General features: G+C 36.5%; 1 protein-coding gene across 1 annotated transcript; it reads right to left on the bottom strand.

Annotated features, from left to right (window-relative positions):
* Window positions 1-9,526: 9,526 nt before the first annotated feature.
* KIAA0408 lies at window positions 9,527-21,866 on the bottom strand (the record flags this gene model as incomplete). Its single annotated transcript, XM_080700119.1, has 5 exons — window positions 21,636-21,866; window positions 16,703-17,065; window positions 16,535-16,614; window positions 12,739-14,074; window positions 9,527-9,700 (listed from the first exon to the last, which is right to left on the bottom strand). The coding sequence occupies exons 1-5, from the start codon at window positions 21,768-21,770 to the stop codon at window positions 9,527-9,529; spliced, it is 2,088 nt and encodes a 695-aa protein (XP_080556245.1). The 5' UTR covers window positions 21,771-21,866.
* Window positions 21,867-22,383: the final 517 nt, after the last annotated feature.

The raw sequence follows: 22,383 nt of genomic DNA on the forward strand, positions 1-22,383 counted from the left end.
TTGGTAAGATCCGGTTTCTGCTTCTCCTGAATACAAGTCTCCACCACCATCGCGAAGAACTCTTTCAACACCGCATTTCTCCTTGGTCTCCGCTAAACTCTCTCCTTATATGTGATGTCTGAGATTCTTAACCATATAGAGAAATAGCAGTCCTCTTTCACGGCGAATTTTTCAATAAGTTCCAGTGCATTTAGATAAGTTTTGTCTGCATCTCCAGTGTCCTGACATCCATAACGGCTTTCTTACCACCTCTCCGATATTTTTCTTTATCTTTTTCTGTTCTGGGCCCGGTTTCTCCAGGGGTCTGGCGTGCTACTCGCAGTTCGGCCTGGAGCCCAGAGTCCCGCGACCAGGGCCCCATCTGGCGTGCCCAGCCCGCGACCCCTGCCCAGAACCCAGCGTCTTACTGGGTCTGGTTTCTCCAGGGGTCTGGCGTGCTACGCGCAGTTCGGCAGGGGCCCAGAGTCCCGCGACCTGGGCCCCATCTGGCGTGCCCAGCCCGCGACCCCCGCCCAGAACCCAGCGTCTTACTGGGTCCGGTTTCTCCAGGGGTCTGGCGTGCTACGCGCAGTTCTGCCTGGGGCCCAGAGTCCCGCGACCCGGGCCCCATCTGGCGTGCCCAGCCCGCGACCCCTGCCCAGAACCCAGCGTCTTACTGGGTCTGGTTTCTCCAGGGGTCTGGCGTGCTACGCGCAGTTCGGCCGGGGCCCAGAGTCCTGCGACCCGGGCCCCATTAGGCGTGCCCCGCCCGCGACCCCCACCCAGAACCCAGCGTCTTACTGGGCCTGGTTTCTCCAGGGGTCTGGCGTGCTACGCGCAGTTCGGCCCGGGGCCCAGGGTCCCGCGACCCAGGCCCCGGCTTTTGTGCGCCGCGCGCAACCCCTGCCCAGAACCCAGCGTCTTACTGGGCCTGGTCTCTCCAGGGGTCTGGCGTGCTACGCGCAGTTCTGCCTGGGGCCCAGAGTCCCGCGACCAGGGCCCCATCTGGCGTGCCCAGCCCGCGACCCCTGCCCAGAACCCAGCGTCTTACTGGGTCTGGTTTCTCCAGGGGTCTGGCGTGCTACGCGCAGTTCGGCCGGGGCCCAGAGTCCTGCGACCCGGGCCCCATTAGGCGTGCCCCGCCCGCGACCCCCACCCAGAACCCAGCGTCTTACTGGGCCTGGTTTCTCCAGGGGTCTGGCGTGCTACGCGCAGTTCGGCCGGGGCCCAGAGTCCCGCGACCCAGGCCTTAATTTCATAATTTTTAAATTTCTTCTTTTATTTATGTTCTGATCCACTCCTCACTAAAAGTTATTCATTCAAGCTGGCCATGATGGTGCATGGTTGTAATCCCAGTAGTAGGAATGTTGAGACAGGAGAGTCGCAGGTTCATGGCCAGCTTCGGCTACTTAGTGAGTCCCTCTGCGACTTAGTGAGACCTTGTTTCAAAATAAAGATGAAAAAATAGGGCTGAGGATATAGCTTAGGAGAGAGATGCCCTTGGGTTCAATCTCCATTACTTCAAAAAATCATTCTATTTTCTTGTATTCATATAATTTATTTTGGTTTTTCTCTTATTAGTTTCTATTTTCATTTTGTTGTGATCTGAAAAGATGCAGGAAATTATGCTACATCTTTTGAATTTGCTGGTGCTTGCTTTATGACCCAGAATGTGGTCTATTTTGGAGAAGGTACAATGGGCAGCTGAGAAAAATGTGTATTTAGCTGTTGCTGGTTGAAATATTCTGTATATCTCTATTAGGTCCATTTGCTTTATAGTTTTTCTTTTAGATCTACAGTCTTTACTCACCTTTTGCCTTAAAGATCAATATACTGATATAAGTGGTATGTTGAAGTCTCCCAGTATTATTGTATTTAGGTCTATTTGAGACCTGATGTCCTGAAGAGTTTGTTTTACAAATGTGGGTACACCCACATTTAGGGCATAAATGTTTACTATTATTATAATAATGATATATTACTGGGGTTTTCCTTTTATTAATAAGATGTACCCTACTTTGTCTCTTTTGATTTGTTTTAACTTTAAGTCTGTTTTATTGGCTAAAATATGGTTTAAAAGATGATTCATTTCTTTTCCTAATGATAAACAGCGGTTCTCAAAGTTGGCTCATTTAGCACAGAAACAATTTTCCCTTTGAATGGAAGCATCTTGGTAAAAGTGAAAATATAAAAACTTTCAGTGGATGCAGCAAAATTGGAGCAGAATTGAAGTGTGAGAGTTGTGAAGATTTAACTTCATGGACAATAAAATTGCAAAAATTTATTTAAACATGATAGCCTGGCACACAGCTGTAATACTTGGAAGGCTAAGATAGGAGGGTGGTAGGTTTGAGACTAGCCCCAGCAATTTAATAAGGCCCTCTGCAACTTAGTGAGACCCTGTTTCAGAATAAATAGTTTAATGCAGTAGTTTAATGCAACCCCATGTATTGATTCGCCTTTTAGTTTCTTGTGCCTTTGGGGTCTGGTTGAAAGTTTTTATCTTTGCCTATATATTGCAGTGTTGGACCTATGATCTCTTCCAGGAGCCTCAAGGTCTCTGGTCTAATTTCCAAGTCTTTGATCCATCTTGAATTGACTCTTGTGCATGGTGACAAAGAGGAATTTATTTCTATTTTTCTGCATGTAGTTAACCAGTTTTGCCAACACCATTTGTTGAACAGACTATCATTTCTCCAGTGTGTTTTTGGTCCCTTTGTCAAAAATAAATTAGCTGTAAGTTTGTTTCTGAGTCTTCTATTGTGCTCCAATGCTCTGTGTATCTGTTTTTGTGCCAGTGCCATGCTGTTTTTATTACTATGGCTTGGTAATATAGTTTAAAGTCAGGTATTGTGATTCCTCCTACATGGTTTTTGTTGCTGAGAACTACAAAAAAATAAAAATAAATAAATAAAATAGAACTGAGAATGTGCTCAGAGGTTGACTGCCTCTAAGTTCAATCCCCGGTGTTAAACACACACACGTGCACATGCACACACACATACACACCCATACTCTCACGCACAAACACACACACACACACACACACACACACACACACACACCTATGATAGAAACCCACAAAATCTGTTGTTTTCCTTCCTTCAAAAAATGCCCTTCAACATTATAAGAAGCAACTGTATAATAGTTTATGACAAAAGTCCTTTGATCTTTCATTTCTACCAGCAGACACTTAAAACACTTCGATGTACCTACCATCTCTTTGGTTTTGCTCATTGTTCCTGAGTGATTATGCTTATAAATTTAACAAAACAAAGATAAAAGGAATTTCAATTTATAGCACATTCTTCAGAAGTTTCAGGCTCTCAAATGACTGTGACACAAGAAGAGAAATTGTCATATAATGTAAGTCCCAGTAGCTCAATTTTATGAAATATGGAAATTCAATTCAGCTGTAATAAGGATACAGTGAAGAAAAAGTTTTTTTCACCCCAATAGTAAGTTATTAAAATGCTTACAAAAAGCTCTCTAATTCATTTAACCTTCTGTCTGCTGGTACTTTTCTGAGTGCTTTGCATTCAACAAATAAAGCAGACAAAAATCTCTTTTTATGAGTTAAATTTTTTTTCAGGTTAAAACTCCTCAAATTAAAAATAAAATTTCCCCATCCAATGGTCTATTTTAAACATTATTGAAGGCCTTTAGATGGTTATTTTTTCTTCAATTAGAGAAAACTGCATAGAAACATTAAAAACAATATTCTAGATGCTGATTTCTCTAAGAACCTAGGTATTAAGGAGAATCAGAAAGCTGTCTGTGTGGGTGTGGAATAAGGAGCTGATATGATTAGGTTACCTCTGGGGTAGCTGTAAGCCTGGGAGCCACTGGAGAGCCTCCTGCCCCTGCAACAGAATGGAATAGTGCTGCAGAAAGAAAGCTTCTCTTCTCAGATCTTGACCTTCCCCCTAGGACACCAGTGCACCAACACAGTAAATTCCTGCTCTTAGGGTCTTTTTTATCCTGGACTGCAGTTCATCTCTTGCTTCTATTCAGACAGAACTCAGAGTAATTAAGCTTCATCTTCTATTTTTTTTTCAGTGTTGAGAATCAAACTCAGCCTCTCATAAAGTGGGCAAGTGGTCTCTCCACCACTGACACTGAACCACATTCCCAGACCAAATTTTGCCCCCCTCTTTTTTTTTTAAACATAATCACACTTAATTTCTTTTTCCTTGAGATAATATTATAGTCTCACTGAAGTAATATAACCAGTTCTTATGATCACTTCTTTTACATAATTTTCTAAGTTCTAAAAGCAGTCTTTTGAATTTCAAGCAAAGGTTGAAATTATGCTTAAAATTTAAAAAAATATATAATATGGACCAAATAGTATGGAATTATCTTGAGGCTGATCAGCATTACATAGGAGGAAAAAAAATCTGCAAATCCCAAACAGCTGGATTAAATTTGTTTAATAATTCTTATAAAAGTTACATATGAGAATATAATTTGATTGGAAAATAAAGCTTCAAAATAACTGGTGGCAGAGAACAATTAAATTTAAGTGATATTTAAAATTGAAAATAAATACTTGCTTGCTATAGTTTTAATGTATCTCCAAAACTCAAATGGAAACAATGTCTAATGCTAAAGAATTCAGTGAGGCTATGAGGGTTCCTCACTCATGAATAAGATTGAAAGCCCTAATAAAAAAGGATTTTATACAATGGTCAGTGCCTTTTTGCTATTCTGCTTTCTGCCATGGGAGGACACAGCATTTACCCAATCTGTCATGTAAGGATATAGCAACAAGGCACCATTTTAGACAACTCTCACTAGGCACCAAATTTGCTAGCATCCAGACCTTGAGCTTTCCAACCTTCTGAACTACAACAAACAAACAAACAAAATAAATAAGCAGAAACAGAAAATAAAACCAATTTTTTTTCTTTTTAAATTACTTGGTTTCCTGTGTTTTGTTCTAGTACTACAAATGGAGTAAGACGATGCTTCAAGTGAAATGCTCTCGTTTATTTTGGAATATATGTAAGTTACACTGGTTCTTTGGAAGGCTGAGAAGACCAGGATTCAGTTGATGCTATAAAGATTGCTTGGATACTTACTGGTTTTACCTTTAACATCATGTGCTGCATACAAAATTTATATAAAAACAAAGCATAGGCATTGAAAGTAGAAAATATTTTTCTTATGTGAGCCTTTTTCACAATTTTGTCAATTTGTTAAAGCCATAAAAATCAGGAGTCTCAATTTTCAAGTCAGGTCATCGAGAAACAGAACCAAAAGAAACTCTTATGGAGAGGAAAATAAACAATTTTAGTGTCATGCATAAAACATAACAGAATAAAATGAACAAGAACTGTTTCCTCTTTTCTCCCTCTTCCCCTTCTTTAGGGGGACTAGAACAAGAGAGCTACTTTTCTCTATCATTTTAAGACATATTTATTCTAATTATTATTCTTGACCATTTAATTTTCCTTTTGTAATTAGAATCCAACAGCCTGCTTTAAAGTTTTCTGTAAGTAGCAAAAAAGTAATAGAATAGGAGGATGCTTTGCAAACTTTAAGTCATAGATGTACACAGAGCATTTACACAGAGAAACAGAACATAGGTGGTTCAAGGCTGGGCTCAGAATCTGTCCCTGTAACCTTGCCAGACATCTCTGAGTCTCGAGTTTCTTACCTCTCAATGAGATTGTTCTGTGATTTCTAAGGCCCTTCCAAATCTGGACTCCTAATTTCTAGACTACTCTGTCGTTACATATAAGATTTTTTCCCCCAGTATTTGTCAATCCAACCTGAGGAATTCATATGGATCCAATTTTGTCTTATGATTGTATTTCCACCAAAACAAAAATTATTTTCTGTGATATAAAAATTTATATAGAAAGTGATCGAGTAGCAGTCTTCTTTGGCACTTATCTGATGCATCCCCCTCTCCAAGGGTCCTTAATTTTATTTTTTCACACTATAAAGCCCAATTATTTGAAGGAGTACATATTCTAGGTAAGATGAGTAAATCATAGTTGTAAATTCTGATAAAGGCACTTTGCTACTTAAGAAAAACATGTAGAATTTGAAGCAAAATAGTAGCATACTAGAAATTCGAATCTGGCTAAAAATAATTTAACTAATTTTGAGATGTAAGTGCAAGTTGCAGAGGTGAATGCTCTTTTGAAGACATTTTTTTTTTTATTTATCAGACTTAATAAGTAGTTGAACAGGCCTGGAGTGAATGTCAGCATATAAGAAGCTGTAAGGAGGTGTGTGTGGCTGGGAGCAGGAAGTCAGGCAGGTTTGGCTTAAAATTTACTATTTAATGATATTTTGGGAGAAGCTAGATTGCACTGTGTATATTTTTGTGTTTAGACTTTATAAGACTCTTGGCTTAACTGATGTTCACTGTAGATAAAATGAAAAATAAAAATATTCTCAGTATATACAAATGCCATAACAGATTTTCCAAACTTTATAAAAGCTTCTAATGGCAGGAGGAAATTTCAATATCAAGTAATTATTTTTAAAATCATCAAATATGCCTAAAATAATTTTAAAGACATTTTATGGAGCTAGATATTCCTTATATGTCCAGATGTTTTCTCAAAGTGAAATGGAATCTTTGACTTGATAAATTTCCTGTGGAAAAAAAGGTGTTCGGTAAAGAATATAAAAATCACATATGCAAAAGTGAGTCATGTCTTAGGTCAATGTCAGCAAAATGGAATATCACATTCACTGTCTCTCTATATAAAACAAAGGAGAATTCTGGGTAATTTTGAAACAGTGAATTATCCGAAGCATCATTTATATTTTACATTTGGATTTGAAACATAAGGCAATATAGAAAACTTCAATGAGAGAGTCTGGAGTGTGCGTGTGAGCATGCACCCAGAGATCCAACATCATTCTCTGCTTCATTCTTACTCCTTTCTGAGATGAGCCAATAAAATCATTAATTCCCTGTGAAATAATATAATAAAATTTTCTTCCCACAACTCTGCTAGGGAAAATACCTATAAATGTTTCTAATAAGTATTTCTGTAAATGTTTACAAATCCCTAAAATCCCACAATTATGACATCACAGAGGGTACTTGGGGAAGACAATGCCAGTCAGAAGTAGAAAATCTACTAGTTAAAATCACAATATATCAAAAAATATTTTTCAAGGATATTTCCATTTTTGTGATAGGCTTCTCCACAAAACTATAAAATATTTTAAAAGATAACACACAGTAATCAAGTAATGTTTTAGTTTCTTTAGTTTTATAACTCATGGATTGGACCAGATACTAGTTATTTTTTAAGCTGCAACATTCTATATTTTTTTTCAGCAAAAAATGTTAAAATTGTCCCACTGGTTCATTTAAATGATAATAGAAAAAGTAGATTATTGAGAATCCTGGCAATATAGCTTTTAATTTATGGATAACAAAGGCAAGTCCTGGGGAGGAAAAGTAACTTTCTAAGGATACCTTTTATTTAGGTATTAATCAATGTCACTGCTTCCAAATCTGCCTGTTTATCAAATAGTTTGCATTGCTTGCTTCTGGTTTGTCTTATTAAAGACTCCCAAAGTCCCAGTCCCTAGTCCTAAAAATTCTGCTTTAATAATTAGGAGGTAAGAGCAGATACTTCATTTTTAAAGAGACCTTTAGTGTTCTGATTTGTATGTGAAGGTACAGACCACATGTCATACCAAACTGCTTGGGATACAGGGACTGAGAGGAAGAGATAGTCCTTGGGCACCACTGCCCACAGCAAAGTTGCTAACAGATCTATCATTTCATGCCCCAAAGTGCCACCTTCCCAGTGTTTTCTCCCTTCCAGTGGTAAAGCAGACTTAGAGTGAAATTACTTGGTGTGGAAGTTACTTTTCTTTGATAAATTTCCTGTGGATACAGGTCTGCCCTGAAGGAAACAAGAATTAGAAGAGTAGATCTATAGCCCTTACTTACCTGGATCTGGACCTATGTCCTAGAAATTTATTTCAGTTTAACTCCTGGAACTCTCCTCATTGTCAAGCATGGATTTAGCCATCATCCTGCTACAGTCTTGAGCCATTTAAGGCAGTCTGTGATTTGCAAATTATTTACTTTACCTCTGGGCATGGTATAATAAAGTGAATTCCTCTTAGTGGCTAGAATAGCTTAAGAAGATTCTGAATATATTGGTCATAAGATTTTTTAGCCTTTTCTGGTAGCAAAAGTAAAGCTTGAATGAAATTAATATTTAACTAATATCACAATTGATTTTAAAAAGATACAATGGCGAGCAAAGTTGCTTCAAAGATCTTCAGTTCTAACATCTGTTAATTCCAAGCATCTGTTCATTCCTGCTCCTGTCAGTTCTCAACACAGATTTTATGTGTTTGCTATATGAAAATTCTAGCCAAGATACACATTTCTGTTTCTTTTGCTACCATGGATGCCAAAATTTAGTTTAAGGCTTTTTTTTTAGCACACCATAATAAATATAATTCACCTTTCAATGAAATATGATTTCTGATCTTCCTTGTTAATGGAAAGTAAATTTGTCTTATCTGCTGATTTTAGGGAAAAGGCTAGAAAGAAAAACAAAACAAAACAAAAGAACAACTTACCTGTAAATGTTATGACTCCAGATAAAGCAGAACTAAAATTTTACCACAATCTTAATAAAAGGTAAAATCCAACATAATTTAATTTCTTTTTGCATCCCATTTAGAAGATGTGTGTTACTGAAGTTGACAAAATAAATTCATTCATTAGTCCTGTCACTCATAAAGCAGTCTCATGACACTGGCTGTAAAGAACAGGTATATAGTTAAAGCCATAGGAGACTACCAAATGAGATAGAAAAACATTATGATCAGTTTATGCTTTCTTTAGAAGGCTGATCTGTAAAACTTGTGACATTTTTATTTAAAATAATAAGAAAAGCAATGGTTATTAGTTTATCCTTATATGGGTTAAGAAGCCATTTATGAGTTGTACTTAGAAAACTACCAATGTTAGTATGTGTATATTCTTATTTTTCAATGTAGTTGTGGGCCAAGGAAGTAGCTAATTAATATATGAACCTCAAATGCCTTAGGTGAATACCTATTAAAAGGTATACAAAATAGTACTGTATATTTCCAAAACTCTTAAATAAACACAAAGAATATATAGGTATACATGTTATAATTTCAAAGTCAACACTAGCACATATGTTTCTCTTATCTAAATACATACTAGAATATTTCCTACCACAACACATGCACCTACAAACACATGGCCATGCACATAATTTTGCTTTCTGACACTAGCAAGAAAGTTAGAATATACAATATTGTACATTATTTCAACTTAAACATGGAAAAATCAATGAAGATGGTATTAAAATTTTTGATCTAAGAAATCAAAATAAGAAGATAATTATTCCATAGATTAAAAACACTGAAGACTGATGGAAAGTTAATATTTGAATTGCTTGTCCCAGTGATCTTGAAGATGCAGTAGAGAACAGGACTGGCTGCAAACACTCAGAACGTTCAGTTTGACAATTGGGATTAGAACTTTTGTAATCTAGCAATTCGGACTGGAGACTTAGATCATGGGTGCTTCAGATCTCAGAGAAATAGTATAGTTGTGAGCAGTCCTCCGCAAGACAGGGGGTGCTGATGGAGATCTGGATGCCCATCTGGATGGGAGACGGCGATTTGCTGGTCTAGCAGGTCGGGGAAATCCTTTTCCATGTGAGGCTTTCATTGCCATGGATTCCTATGACATACATGAAGGCATTCATCTCACTACACAGGTACCAGCACTGGGCTTAATGCATTATTGATCCCAACTACAAGATTGACATATTAGCAAATTTATAAGCAAGAAAAAAGCACTGAAAGCTAGTGAAGGTCTAATATTTCTTGCCTTGAATGCTTTAATCGAAGCCAGTTTTAATCAAAATTTCAATTTTTAAAGTAATTTATTGGTGCAATGTAATCATGCATCTTTATGAGGTACAGGTTGATAGAGGCATACATGCACATGTCGCTCATTTAGTTCTTCCTCAACTCCCACCCCATTTCCTCTCCACTCTCTCCTTCTTGAGTTCACTTAGTGACTGTAATAAGTTTGTGAATGCACATCATGTACATTAGGGTGCTTCCTTCTCTCCCTTCTCCCATATCTCTCAGTTAGGTTGCCTTCTCTACTCATCTAAGGTTTCTCCTTTGTCTGGAGTCCATCCTATATCCCATTCTCTCTCTGGCTTCTGAATATTAGGGAGAACATCTGACTTTTCACTTTTCACGATTAACTTATCTCAATGTTCTCAATTCCATCCAACAGAATTTCTACTTTAATATAGAATATGGTACTTGAGAATCTTAGAGGTCTACATATTGATGAACTGTAACAAAGCTGATCTTTTTGTAGACCTAAGAGTTCAAGATTCAAGGACTCAAGTAAAATAGATGGAATTATAGGTGCTTCTTAGTGGGCTATCAAGATATTTAGTGTAATTTGGAAATAAAAAAGTTATTTGTAAAATAAATTGTTCATTAATGTCAGGTAATTGACAGTTTCAGAGATCATAAACAAAAGAAAAACAAACTAAATTACTTAGCTGATGCTTTTTTTAAAAACTAAGGATCAATGTGCTACTATTTCATAAAAGTTTAAGAATTATAATTAATGTACTTTTTGTTGTTGTTTTTGTGCTGAGTATAAAACCCAAGGCTTCAAGCATGCTATCCAAACTACTGAATTATACCTCATACTTCTAAATACAACTTCATTATAATTGCTAATAAAAATTGCTACTGATATTGGGCATCTAATGAATAAAAACCATTTTCTTTTATTTATATTTTCTTTCTAAGTTATTATTTATTTTTATTTATTTATTTATTGTGGGTCTGGGGATGCAACCCAGGAGCATTTGACCTCCTAGCTACACCCCCTGCCCTATTTTTTATTCTTTATTTTGAAACAGGGTCTCACTAAGTTTCATGAAGTAGTTGAGGCTGTCCGCACTCAAACTATGATCCTCTGGTCTCAGCCTTCCACATACTGGGATTACAGCATGTGCCACCACGCCTGGCCTCTATTTTAATTTTTTTTAAAAAAGCATTCCTTGATCTTAGTAATTTAAAAAGATTAAAACGTTTCCATGACATATTTTATGCACACTTGATTATAAATGACCTTCTTAAACAAACACTGTGCACTTTCATCTAAAGTGGGCCGTGCTGATGACCTCAATTTCTAGTATTTTAGGTGAGCTCTAACACTAACCTGCATTTTCTTTTTTTTCCTCTTTGGAGACTTATTTTTTAAAATTTATTCATAAGAAAACCAGCAACAGCAACAAAAAATTCTACTCCTAAGTTTCTATAGAAGAACATGCCTCTTTCAAACATCCAATTAATACAAATAAATAAATAAATATGAAAAAATATAGCCTTGTTAATCAATCAAAATTTTTGTTGGTTAGTATACTTATGTTTCCATTTCTCATATCTAGCTATAAGACCTTGTAGGTATTTATGGGCTCAACAAAAAAGTAGAGAAATACAAAAGTATGATAATTAGTCATACCCTATGAAAGCAGGCAATGTTTCTGATAAGATGGGTGAAAGCTAGTATTTTTACAGAGCTTAAAACACATATAAAATAAAATGTTATACCAGAAGAAGGCAATTGGCAGAACTTAAAACTATGCTGCCTATAACTATGTTATATAAAATATACGACTTGAAATTTTGGCTAACAATGGCAATACATCACTTTGCAACTTTCAAGTTATGTTTTTATTTATATATTTATATATTTATATATTTATATATTTATATATTTATTTATTTATTTATTTATTTATTTATTTATTTATTTTTGGTACTGGGGTTCCTGGAAGCCCTGCTACCTCTGGGCTACACTCCCAGACCTATTTTTACATTTTTATTTGGAAACAGGGTCTCTTAAGCCAGTGCGCGCGGCTGGCTTCAAACCTGCGCGATCCTCCTGTCTCTGCCTCCCAAGCGCGGGGATTACAAGCGTGCGCCACCACGCCCGGCTCAAGTTATATTTTTAAAAATTACATTCACAAGGCCGGGCATGGTGGCCCACACTTGTAATCCCAGCGTTCAGGAGGCTGAGACCGGAGGATTGCGGTTTGCGGACAGCCTCAGCTACCTAGTGAGGCCCTCTGCAACTCAGTGAGACCCGGTTTCAAAATAAAGAATAAAAAATAGGGCAGGAGGTGTAGCTCGGAGGTCGAATGCCCCTGGGTTCCACACCCAGAACCACACACACACACAAAAATTACATGCACAAGAAAAGATGGCTGTGCAACTCTTTATATGACGTGTTTTACCCTTGCTCACATTCCTATGACAACATAAATCAAATGCTGAGAATGACTTAACCAATTACAGATAATTACTGAAAAGTGAAAGTTATTTAAAATATTTCTTCCATATCCTTAAAAATAAGCCCTCAAGAAATAAAATCCTGTAAATAAAAAATACATATTCTGAATATTTTTTCAGAAACAAACAAGTACTTGACTTCTCCAAATGTCTTAAATCGACTTATATTGTTATTTTCTAAAAAGTTGTAATGTACTAGTCCCAATCTTACAAACTACATCTTTAATTTATGCTGAGTTATATTATTCAAAAATGGCAAAGAAGCTAAGGAGATGCCAAGCCATACATCTATATTTTATTTATATGAATGGGCAACTGAACTGAGCTCAGAGAACCACTGCTAAACAGTGATATTGTTCTATAAAAATAAGCCAGTTGCTTTCTCACCTCTGTTATCTTTTTGCAGTCGATTCCTTGCTTCACTTGCTGTTCCCTGCACCAAGCAGTCTTTTGCTGAAAATCTTGGTCCATTGGGAGCATTTCTAAATGCGGACTTAATGTGGCACCACCACTGACATCAAGATGACATTTGGTCCAGTTATCCTGGAAGTATTTAGAATTTTGAAGTGCAGATCCTGTTGATGTCTCATAGGTTTTCAGCAGCTTTTCCACAACACCGTAGTTTGACCTGGGGTCAGCTGACCTGGGGCGGCTAGATAGATTGCTTGGTTTCCAGTCATGCTCCTGGAGCATATTCCGATAACTACTAGGACTTATATGTTCTTGCATTTGTCCGACCAGGCCTGTCGTGGATTTCTTGGTAGGATTATGAGACACATTTTCTGTGGTCACAGGCATGTGATCACTGTTTTTTAGAATACCAGACACATTTTCACTTTCTGCTCTGTTATCTAGAGGAGTGGTTAAGGTATCACAGGGCTTACCATCCTCGGATGATTCTGAATAGCTTTGCTTTTGCTGTACTGCACGGCAATTTCTGTCTGTCCTAAATACAGTTCTGTTAAATTCATCAATCTTTGCAGCTAGCTTTGCATTCCTTGGAGTCCTTTCAAAGCCACAACTGAAACTTCTCAGTGGACCACTACTCTGTTCCACCCAGGAATTATTGTCATTATTTGCATGAAGATCGGGATGAGATTTGGCAGGGTGATCTGGGATCACCTTTTCAGTCGACTTTGGCTTATTGGGGGTAGAGCAGTTTTGCTGAAACCACAAAGATGAGGGGCTCTTTTTTGCATCTACCCCAATGTCAAATAGCCACATGCCAAGTCCAACATCTTCATTTCCTGGAGGCTTGCTGTCTATTCTGACTTCTGGTTTCAAAGAGGAAAACAGGGTGCCATCTTTCAAAGTCTTCCTGCCATCTGGACACAATGTAGGCATTTTATTCTGTCTCAGAAGTAAATGAGGGCTGCATTTATTTTCACCTTGATCCTCATGGGACACCCAGCTGCTGAGGCCTAAACTTTCCTTTAGTCTTTCTTGAGCTTGTTCAGAATAGGTGATGGGAAAATTTCGGGAGGTACTTCTTGGAGGAGGAATTGGTGGTGTTTCATTACTTTGCAAATTGATTGTACCAGTTCCACATCTTGTCATAGAATTGCTTTGGGGCATATTGGTATATCTGAGGTTCTTTCTGTTTGTCTGTTTTTCTTTTTCTAAATCAATTGGAAGAAGGCACTGGCCATTATCAATCAAGTAGTCTCCATGAGGCGCACAGATTACATTTGGCATTCCCTGGATAAAAGAGTCTGACTTCATCCTAAACAATGATAAAACGTAATATATTAGTGGTCTCTTTCCTTAGGATAAGATCTTGAAAGGAAACATGGGTTAGAAATGGATTTATGCTATAGGAAATGAAATTTGAACTCAAGGGCATTCTACTCTCAAATGTAATTTTTATATAAATCTCTTAGTCCAAAACTTCAAGTCCCCTTTATTGTAGGATAAAGTCTACCTCTTTTGTCCAGTGTTACATTCAAGGCTCAGCATGCTCTGTGACAAACTATATTTCTACCTTGTATCTCATTTTCTCTATTACCTAAAACTTTTAGACTAGTCTCCGTTGTCTCTTGAATTTCTGATATTGACATCCCCATTTCTATAGCTTTTATCTTGTCATTTACTTACCTTCCCCTTGCCTGTGGAATTCCTTTTCATTATATAATGTGAGCTCAAGCTTCTCCCTTTGAATTTGAAATAGCATTTTAAGGGGAGAGATAAAAATCTGAATAAAGTTACAAGGATATGTGAATAATTCCAGATGGAAGGCATCATGTGAACTTAAAAGAAAAATAAGATAGGGGTGATGAGTCCAATAAAGGGTGTATAGGATTAGTCCAGTAAAGGGTGTATGGGCAAAGTAATAAAAAATAGTGTGGCCATTGAAGGAACAATGAGTTATCTCAGAGGGATGGACTTAGAGTAGAGTAGGAGGGGTAATGAAAAATGAGAGACAAACATAAGGTCATGACATAACATAGTATCTTTGGATTATATATTAAAGATGCTTAACTTTTAGCTAAAAACCATGGGGTGATGATAGAGCTGTATACCAAGCATAATTTGTAAAAAAAAAATAATAATTGGCAAGTAAGCATTTTCTGAGTTAGAAATCATGAATTATGAATCTGTAGATTCATAAGTCAAACTTAATTATACTAATAAAGATAAATCATTAGTATCTATTCAACTTATAAAAGATTAAAAGGTAGCATTCAATAAAGCGGAGATAAATACCCATTAAAAGAGAATAGTAGGAAAAGTAAAATGAAACAATGGAGGGCAAACCTGTATAAAACATAGTTGGCTGAGAAATTCAACACAAAAATTCTTTCTGAGCTTCCTAAAGGCTAAAGAGAATATGGAAGCCTGGCGTGGTGGTGCATGCTTGTAATCCCAGCATTCCAGGAGGCTGAGATCTGAGGATTGAGGTTCACAGACAGCCTGGGCTAGTTAGTGAGGCCGTCTACAAGTTAGTGAGACCCTGTTCTAAAATAAAGAATAAAAATAGGGCAGGGGAGTGAAGCTTGGAGGTCGAATGGCCCTGGGTTCTATCCAAATACTCAAAAAAAAAAAAAAAAAAAAAAGGAACACACTATTGTAGCTTTCTAAAAAAAGCATACTGTTCCTTGAGGAGATAAATATTGATCCCAGATTAATCTATTTTTGTGTTAGAATTCCAAATTAATTTTATAATTTCTCTGAAACATACTCTAGCAATTATATACCATTTCTGAATCCAAAAAGCCTTTTATTTGTGGCATGCATACATGTGGACGTATTTACAATATGTTATACTGCAAACTAAGCATGACTCATTAAATTCTAACTACGGAGAAATAAATGACTCAGGCACAAAATATCTCATTAGAGCACCATATATAATTATAAAATATCCTTAACTCTGATATAGTTTAAAGATGCATATAAGTACATTAGCTCAGCTGTATACTCTTTCACTTGACAAATCCTCAAAAATCTACATTAGTTATGGTATATACATACAACAGAGTATTATTGGGCCATTAAGTAGAACAAAATCCTGTCATTTGCAACAAAACAGATAGAGCTGGAGGACGTCATCTTAAAAATAAGCCAGATGCAGAGAAACAAGTATCACATTTTCTCTCCCATATGCAGAAACAAACGAGAGATAACCTGAAAGAAGAGGAATTACTAAGGACTAGGGAAGGTACCAGAGGAGGGCTAGGAAGAGGGAGGAAAGGAGGCTCAAGGGAGAAAGGTAGATGGAGATGATCGATGCATGGTATATGCATGTAAGGAAATATCACAGTGAACTCATTAATTTGTGTAATTAATATGGGTTATGATTATAACAGTAAACAATTTTCTAGACTTTTAGTTGGATAAGCACTATTGTATAAATAACAAAAACTTCCCACTTAAATAAAATAAAATGAAGAACTATATTAGAGGACCTTTGTAATTTATTATGGAAAGGCTACATTAGCTAACCACTAAGATGGTCAAGTATTAGTAATACTTAAATTACAAAGGGAACTGGAAAATTGGTCTTAAGAATTACTGAACAGAAAAATATCCCGTGGAAGTATCTCTCTTCATCCAACAATAAATTTTAATAACCCATCAATTCACACTAACATAATATAAAGAGGAGGCAGTTCGGAGTCAATGCCCCAAAACAATATTCTTTTTGATCTTCCAACATAAAATAATCCTAGGTGTTCCAGCCTACCTTCTGTGGTGAGACCGCTTGCGAATTTCCTCTTGAAAGCTGCATAATTCTTCACTAACTTTGGCAAGTTCTTCAAGGGCCTTTGTACACATAAGCAATAGCATGTTAGTGCTTTGAAATGTAAATATTTCTTTAGATACTGTTCACAGCCAGTCACATCTTACTTACAGTGCTGAGGGCCCCAGAACACCTCTTCCTCTCTTCCTCAGAAGTTTTCGAATCAGGCCAGGCCTCACATTCCTTTCTGTTATCTGTGGCCAAAGTGTCCATAAACTCTACTTTTATTTTGTTTGTTGCAATTTGAGCCTCACATGCTGGGTTTTCTTCACTGAGTATGCTCTTCTCTGTTTTCTTTTCTTTTCTTAAAACATCTCTGTGATTCATCCCTGTAAATTCACATTGTTCTGAGTTGGGGTTATTTGGAGAAGATTCCAATCTTTTTTCTTGAGTGGCCTTCTCATGATCAAGATGAATGACCTTAGGACGTTCATGCATGTTGATTTTTCTTCGAAGCTTTACTTCCTGGCAAAGCTGTAAGACATCAAGATTAAAACATTTTTTCCTCTAACTCACTTTGACATACTATAAACTACCTGAGATATTCACACTTCTATTTCCACACAGTGCTTATAAAATATGGATGAGCTGGAACAACTTTAATGAACCATAACGACTTCTTTTAGTAGGGCAATGCATGAATGCTAAGTTTTATATTTCTAACTAGAAGTCACTTATCAAAAAATAAAATAAATCTGTATTTCTGTACTTACATACAGAAGCACAGTTATAAAATTGGAATTAATTATTGGCCATGATCTCTAATTGCTTTCTGGGAGAAATGAGAGCTTAACTAACATTAAAGTCATTTATTTTGAACACATAATTCCATTTATGTGTAACCATTTAACTGTCTAATCATTCTTTTCAACACGTTTTTTCTCTAAAATAGGCATTTATTAATCAAAAATATGTTTTGTTTGGTTGGTCAATTGCATTGGTGAGGACTAGATACTACTGAGATGTTTTTGATGCCGACTACATATATTTCACTAAAGTATCTCATTAGATTAAAAAAGTGACAATGTCCTATATGATTGAATAAAGCTTAAGGCTTTGATCATCTAATTGTGTTAAAATTAATCTCATATTATTTCTTGATAAGATTTCTGCTAAGTCTGCAGACACTTACTTGGCTCACTCCTAAGTAGAGGAAGGAAGTGGCCTTTTTTATGTTTGAGTCTTGGGACAGCCTGTCAAATTTCAAAGGAGACTCTCAGATAACTATGAAAGCAAATGACTGTGTTTCAAAGCCACAGTAGATATTCTTCATAATACTCAAGGAACAGATACACGGCTGCTCAGTATTCTCCCAAGCTCAACTGAGAAAAGTGCTTCACATAGTTGATGCCTGAAAGATTATATATGTATATATATATATATATATATATATATATACACACACACACACACACACACATACATACATATGTATATATCAACATATATATCAATCACCATATATATGGTGTATTGATTTCCTTAAAACTAATACATTCATTGTATGAAGTCCACATGTCATCAAACACTAACTATTAATCAATTACTTTGGTGTAAAAATATTTGTACTGAGCAGGTGTGCACATTATGATTTGGATTCACCCTGAGGGATGTTATAAGAAGCAACACCGCAAAGTTAAATCTAAGGATGCTGTTGGTGATGCTGTCCACTTTTTGAAAACTCTTGAGTGAAAACAAAGTTCTTTATTTTCATACACAAAAGAAAAAGTTCTATTCCTGATAAATGAATTTGTTTTTATTTCCTGAATATTGAGAAACTGATAATATTTGTGTTAATTCTGAGAAAGGGAGACTTATTTCTACATTTCACATATGATCCTTCCTGTTATCTTTCTATTCTTAGTTTTGCACATATATTACTATATGTGTAATTGTATGACATCATAAATTCACTTGAGCACTTAAATGAGGAAATGAATAAGCAAATAACACACTACAACTTATGAAAAACTATTTTTCCATAAGATAATATATCTCACCTGGTATGTAGCCCTTATCAATAATTATCTGCTCATCCTACCAAAGTAGACATGCAGGAAAGATTGCAATATAAAAAAAAGTTGTTTATTCCCTGTATGTCATTAAACCCGAAGTCGTGTCTAAATAATAGAGTTTCTATCTGGATTACTCCATGTTTCAAATGACCAAGTATTGGCAATAGTGGCTAAACAGATTGACTCATGAGTATCTTAATGCCCAATGCTGGATGTTCTCAGTAGGTGATAAGATCGCTTGAAATCATTGAAGCTATATGAGCACACTTGGGAATCTGCAATTCTCCAGCACATGGCTCAGTACTTTGCATTGAATTTAGTACAGAGAGCCGGGCGTGGTTGTGCACGCTTGTAATCCCCGCGCTTGGGAGGCTGAGACAGGAGGATCGCACGGGTTTGAAGCAAGCCTCAGCTACTTAGTGAGGCTTTCGGCAACTTAGTGAGACCCTGTTTCCAAATAAAATATTTTTTAAAAAGTTCTGGGAGTGTAGCTCAGAGGTAGAAAGCCTCTGGGTTCCACCCCCAGTATCACAAAAATAAATAAATAAATATAGTACAGAAGATCTAGTGATAAATATTAAAGAAATACTGTCTGTTTTGTTTGTGGCATGATACCATTTTTCCAATGGTTGATTTCTTAATTTAGAAGGAAAACACACCAAGACCTGTATACATGTGTGAGCTTGAACCTCCCTATGATGTATAATTACAGTGCCCCAATAAAAGTATTAAAAACTTCACTGGATTCTTTGTAATAGGTGAAAATATTTTCCTCCTTTTTTATTAATTTTTTTTGTGGTACTGGGGGTATAATCCAGGGTCATTCTACCTCTGAGCTTATACCCCCAGTCCTATTTTTGACTCTTTATTTGAAACAGGATCTCACTAAGTTGAGGATAAGGGTTGCAGAGTGCTAGTAATGAGATATTGAAAAGTATCATCAGTGTGCCTTCAGGGTAAGCACATTATCTAAACTTGTTCTCAATTATGTAGCTGTTTACCACAGTCAGAGAGACATTAATAGCATGCAGCTATTTTCTAAGACGAAGAAAAAATATTGTAGCCCTTATGTCTCCCTGATGTAGAAAGAGTGTAGCAGCTATAATCCTGTTTGAAGTATATTTAATGCCTGCTAACTGATAAATTAATATATACCATATGTAGACTCTTCAGTTATCAGAATAATTATTAAACAATAACAAATTTAAGTAGACAGCAGACTGTGAAAAGAGTGACCTAAATAGTTGATTAGTGTAATACTGCATTCCTTGATTATTTTGTTTGGATGCTAGACTCATCTTAGACTGCTTATTAACTGGACCTTCCAAATTTTTGGGAGCAAGTGACCTACAACTGCACTAATTTCTTACTGAATTACATATTTAGACTTTGATTTGACCTATCCATCTCCTTTTTGCTCCAATGTCAGTCTCTGAGCATTGAGAAAAGACAATGGAGCAAGTTGAACACATTTTCCATATGATAATCAGATTAGGAGTGAATTTGTTTTTTAATTTCTAATCAAACAGTTCATGACTATCTTTTCTCTTTTTTATCTTAGTGTGCTAAGTTATCCATTTGTACTTTATTCACAAATGATCACATGGATGTTCATAAAAAAAAATGTTTATACTATAAACACAGAAAATACTTTGATTATCTGTAAATCAAGGCCAAGGAATTCATTAAAATAATTGCTTGGCATAAAACTGTATAAGTCATTAGTATAGACTTAACCAGAAGAAGCGGGTTAAGTATAAATAACTTCTAGTTGAAGTAAGCTATAATAGTGCAGATTCTCAAAGGAAATATTTCAGGTTCAACAGGCTAAGTAATGGTTAATGTGAATACAATTGAAATGTTGAAGTCGTGACATGTCATTTTTCATAATTATTATTTTCTTAATAAATGTGTCATTAAAATGTAGCATACCAGAGCTGAGCATGGTGGCACACACTTGTAATGCCAGTACTTGGGAGGAGGATACAGAAGGATTGTACATGTTCAAAGCCAGCCTCAGCTACTTAGTGAGGCTTTCAGTAACTTAGTAAGACCCTGTTTCCAAATAAAATATAAAATAGATCTGGGAGTGTAGCTTGGATGTAGAAAGCCTCTGGGTTTCATCCCCAGTACCACAATAAAATAAAATAAAATAAAATAAAATAAAGCAAAATAAAATGTAGCATACCATGCCAGAAAAAATCTCATGTCCACTGCCATTTCTGTTTAATAAACAACACTCTTCTTTATTATACTGAGTTATCATATATGTAATTTCCTTTAGTAGATATTACCTATAAATCACTTCAGGAGGGCTGGGCGTGGTGGCACATGTTTGTAATCTCAGCATTCTGGAGCGGAGACCTGAGGATTGGGGTTTGTGGACAGCCTCAGCTACTAAGCGAGGCCCTTCCCAACTCAGTGAGACCCTATTTCAAAAAAATATAAAGACTAAAAAATAGGACCAGGGGTGTAGCTCGAAGGTAGAATGCCCCTGGGTCCATCCCCAGTACCACCAAAAAAAAAAAAAAAAATCACTCTGGAAATATCAATGTGAGTGATGTGTGCATCTACCATCTTGTACCCCATTAAGATGTATGACTAAAATGCACCAAGAAAAAATTAAAAAAGAAAAATAATGCTCAGTTATATTTTTGCTAATATATGTCCCAACAATTATGTATCTCTTGCCGTTTCCTCCTAAGCCCTGGTATTTGAAAACTCATGCAGAATACATATATTGCTTTTGATATTTAGCCTTTCTAGCCAGAAAATAACAAATTGATATATTTTAAAGTGACACTTTAAGGTCACTTAATAATTCACGTAAGGTTATAGAATAAGCATAGTCCTTAAGAAGCAATTGGGTAAGATTATGATTATTTTTGGTCTTGTAAATGTCACTGAAACATGCATTGCTTTGGTAGAATGAGGAAAACAAAAATAGTTTCCAACACAAAACAAACATGATCAGAGCTTTCATACTGAGCTTGAAGTTTACGACATGTTCAAAACAAATCAACTTGTACCTCTTCAATCTTCTTCTGCATGATCTTCCACTGACTCTCCCATTCCTTTCGTTCATTGTCAAACTGGTCCAGTAAGTCCATCTTTTCCTTGTGCCAGCCAGTCTCTGTGTTCTCCCACTGCTTATGCAGGTCCATGGCAACCGTGTGAGTGTCAGCGAAGAAGTGTTTCTGTTCCTCTCTGCCTTCGCTTAACTGTTTCTTGGGAGCTTGCAGTTGTTTTATTTGAAGCAGTCTCACGTGCCTTAAAAAATAAAGACTAATGTAAACATAACAAGAGCGAGTTTCAAGTTAATGTGCTTCCTGAAACATATAATTTCACCTAGAGCCATCAAATAACTAAACTATAGAAAAAGGGGACTCAAAAGAAGAGAAGTAAGGCGGGTGTGGTGGCGAGTGCTTATAATCCCAGCATTTGGGAGGCTGAGACAGGAGGATTGCGGCTCATGCAGACAGCCTCAGCTACTACTTAGTGAGGCCCTGAGCAACTCAGTGAAACCGTTTTAAAATAAAGAATAAAAGCATAGGGCTGGGGGTGTAGCCTGGAGGTAGAATTTCCCCGGGGTTTCATCCATGGTACCACACACACACAAAAAAAAAAAAAAAAAAAAAAAAAAAAAAAGAGAGAGAGAAAGGAGTAATCGTAATCTGTTTAAGAAGAAACCAACACAGTCAATAACGTAGTAACTATGGTCTAAGTTTTTTCCCCCCTTTTCTAGGACCAGAGCAAAATCATAATGGACAAGATGGT

Source organism: Muscardinus avellanarius, assembly GCF_963383645.1.
Source record: "Muscardinus avellanarius genome assembly, chromosome: 8".
NCBI classification, from domain to species: Eukaryota; Metazoa; Chordata; class Mammalia; order Rodentia; family Gliridae; genus Muscardinus; species Muscardinus avellanarius.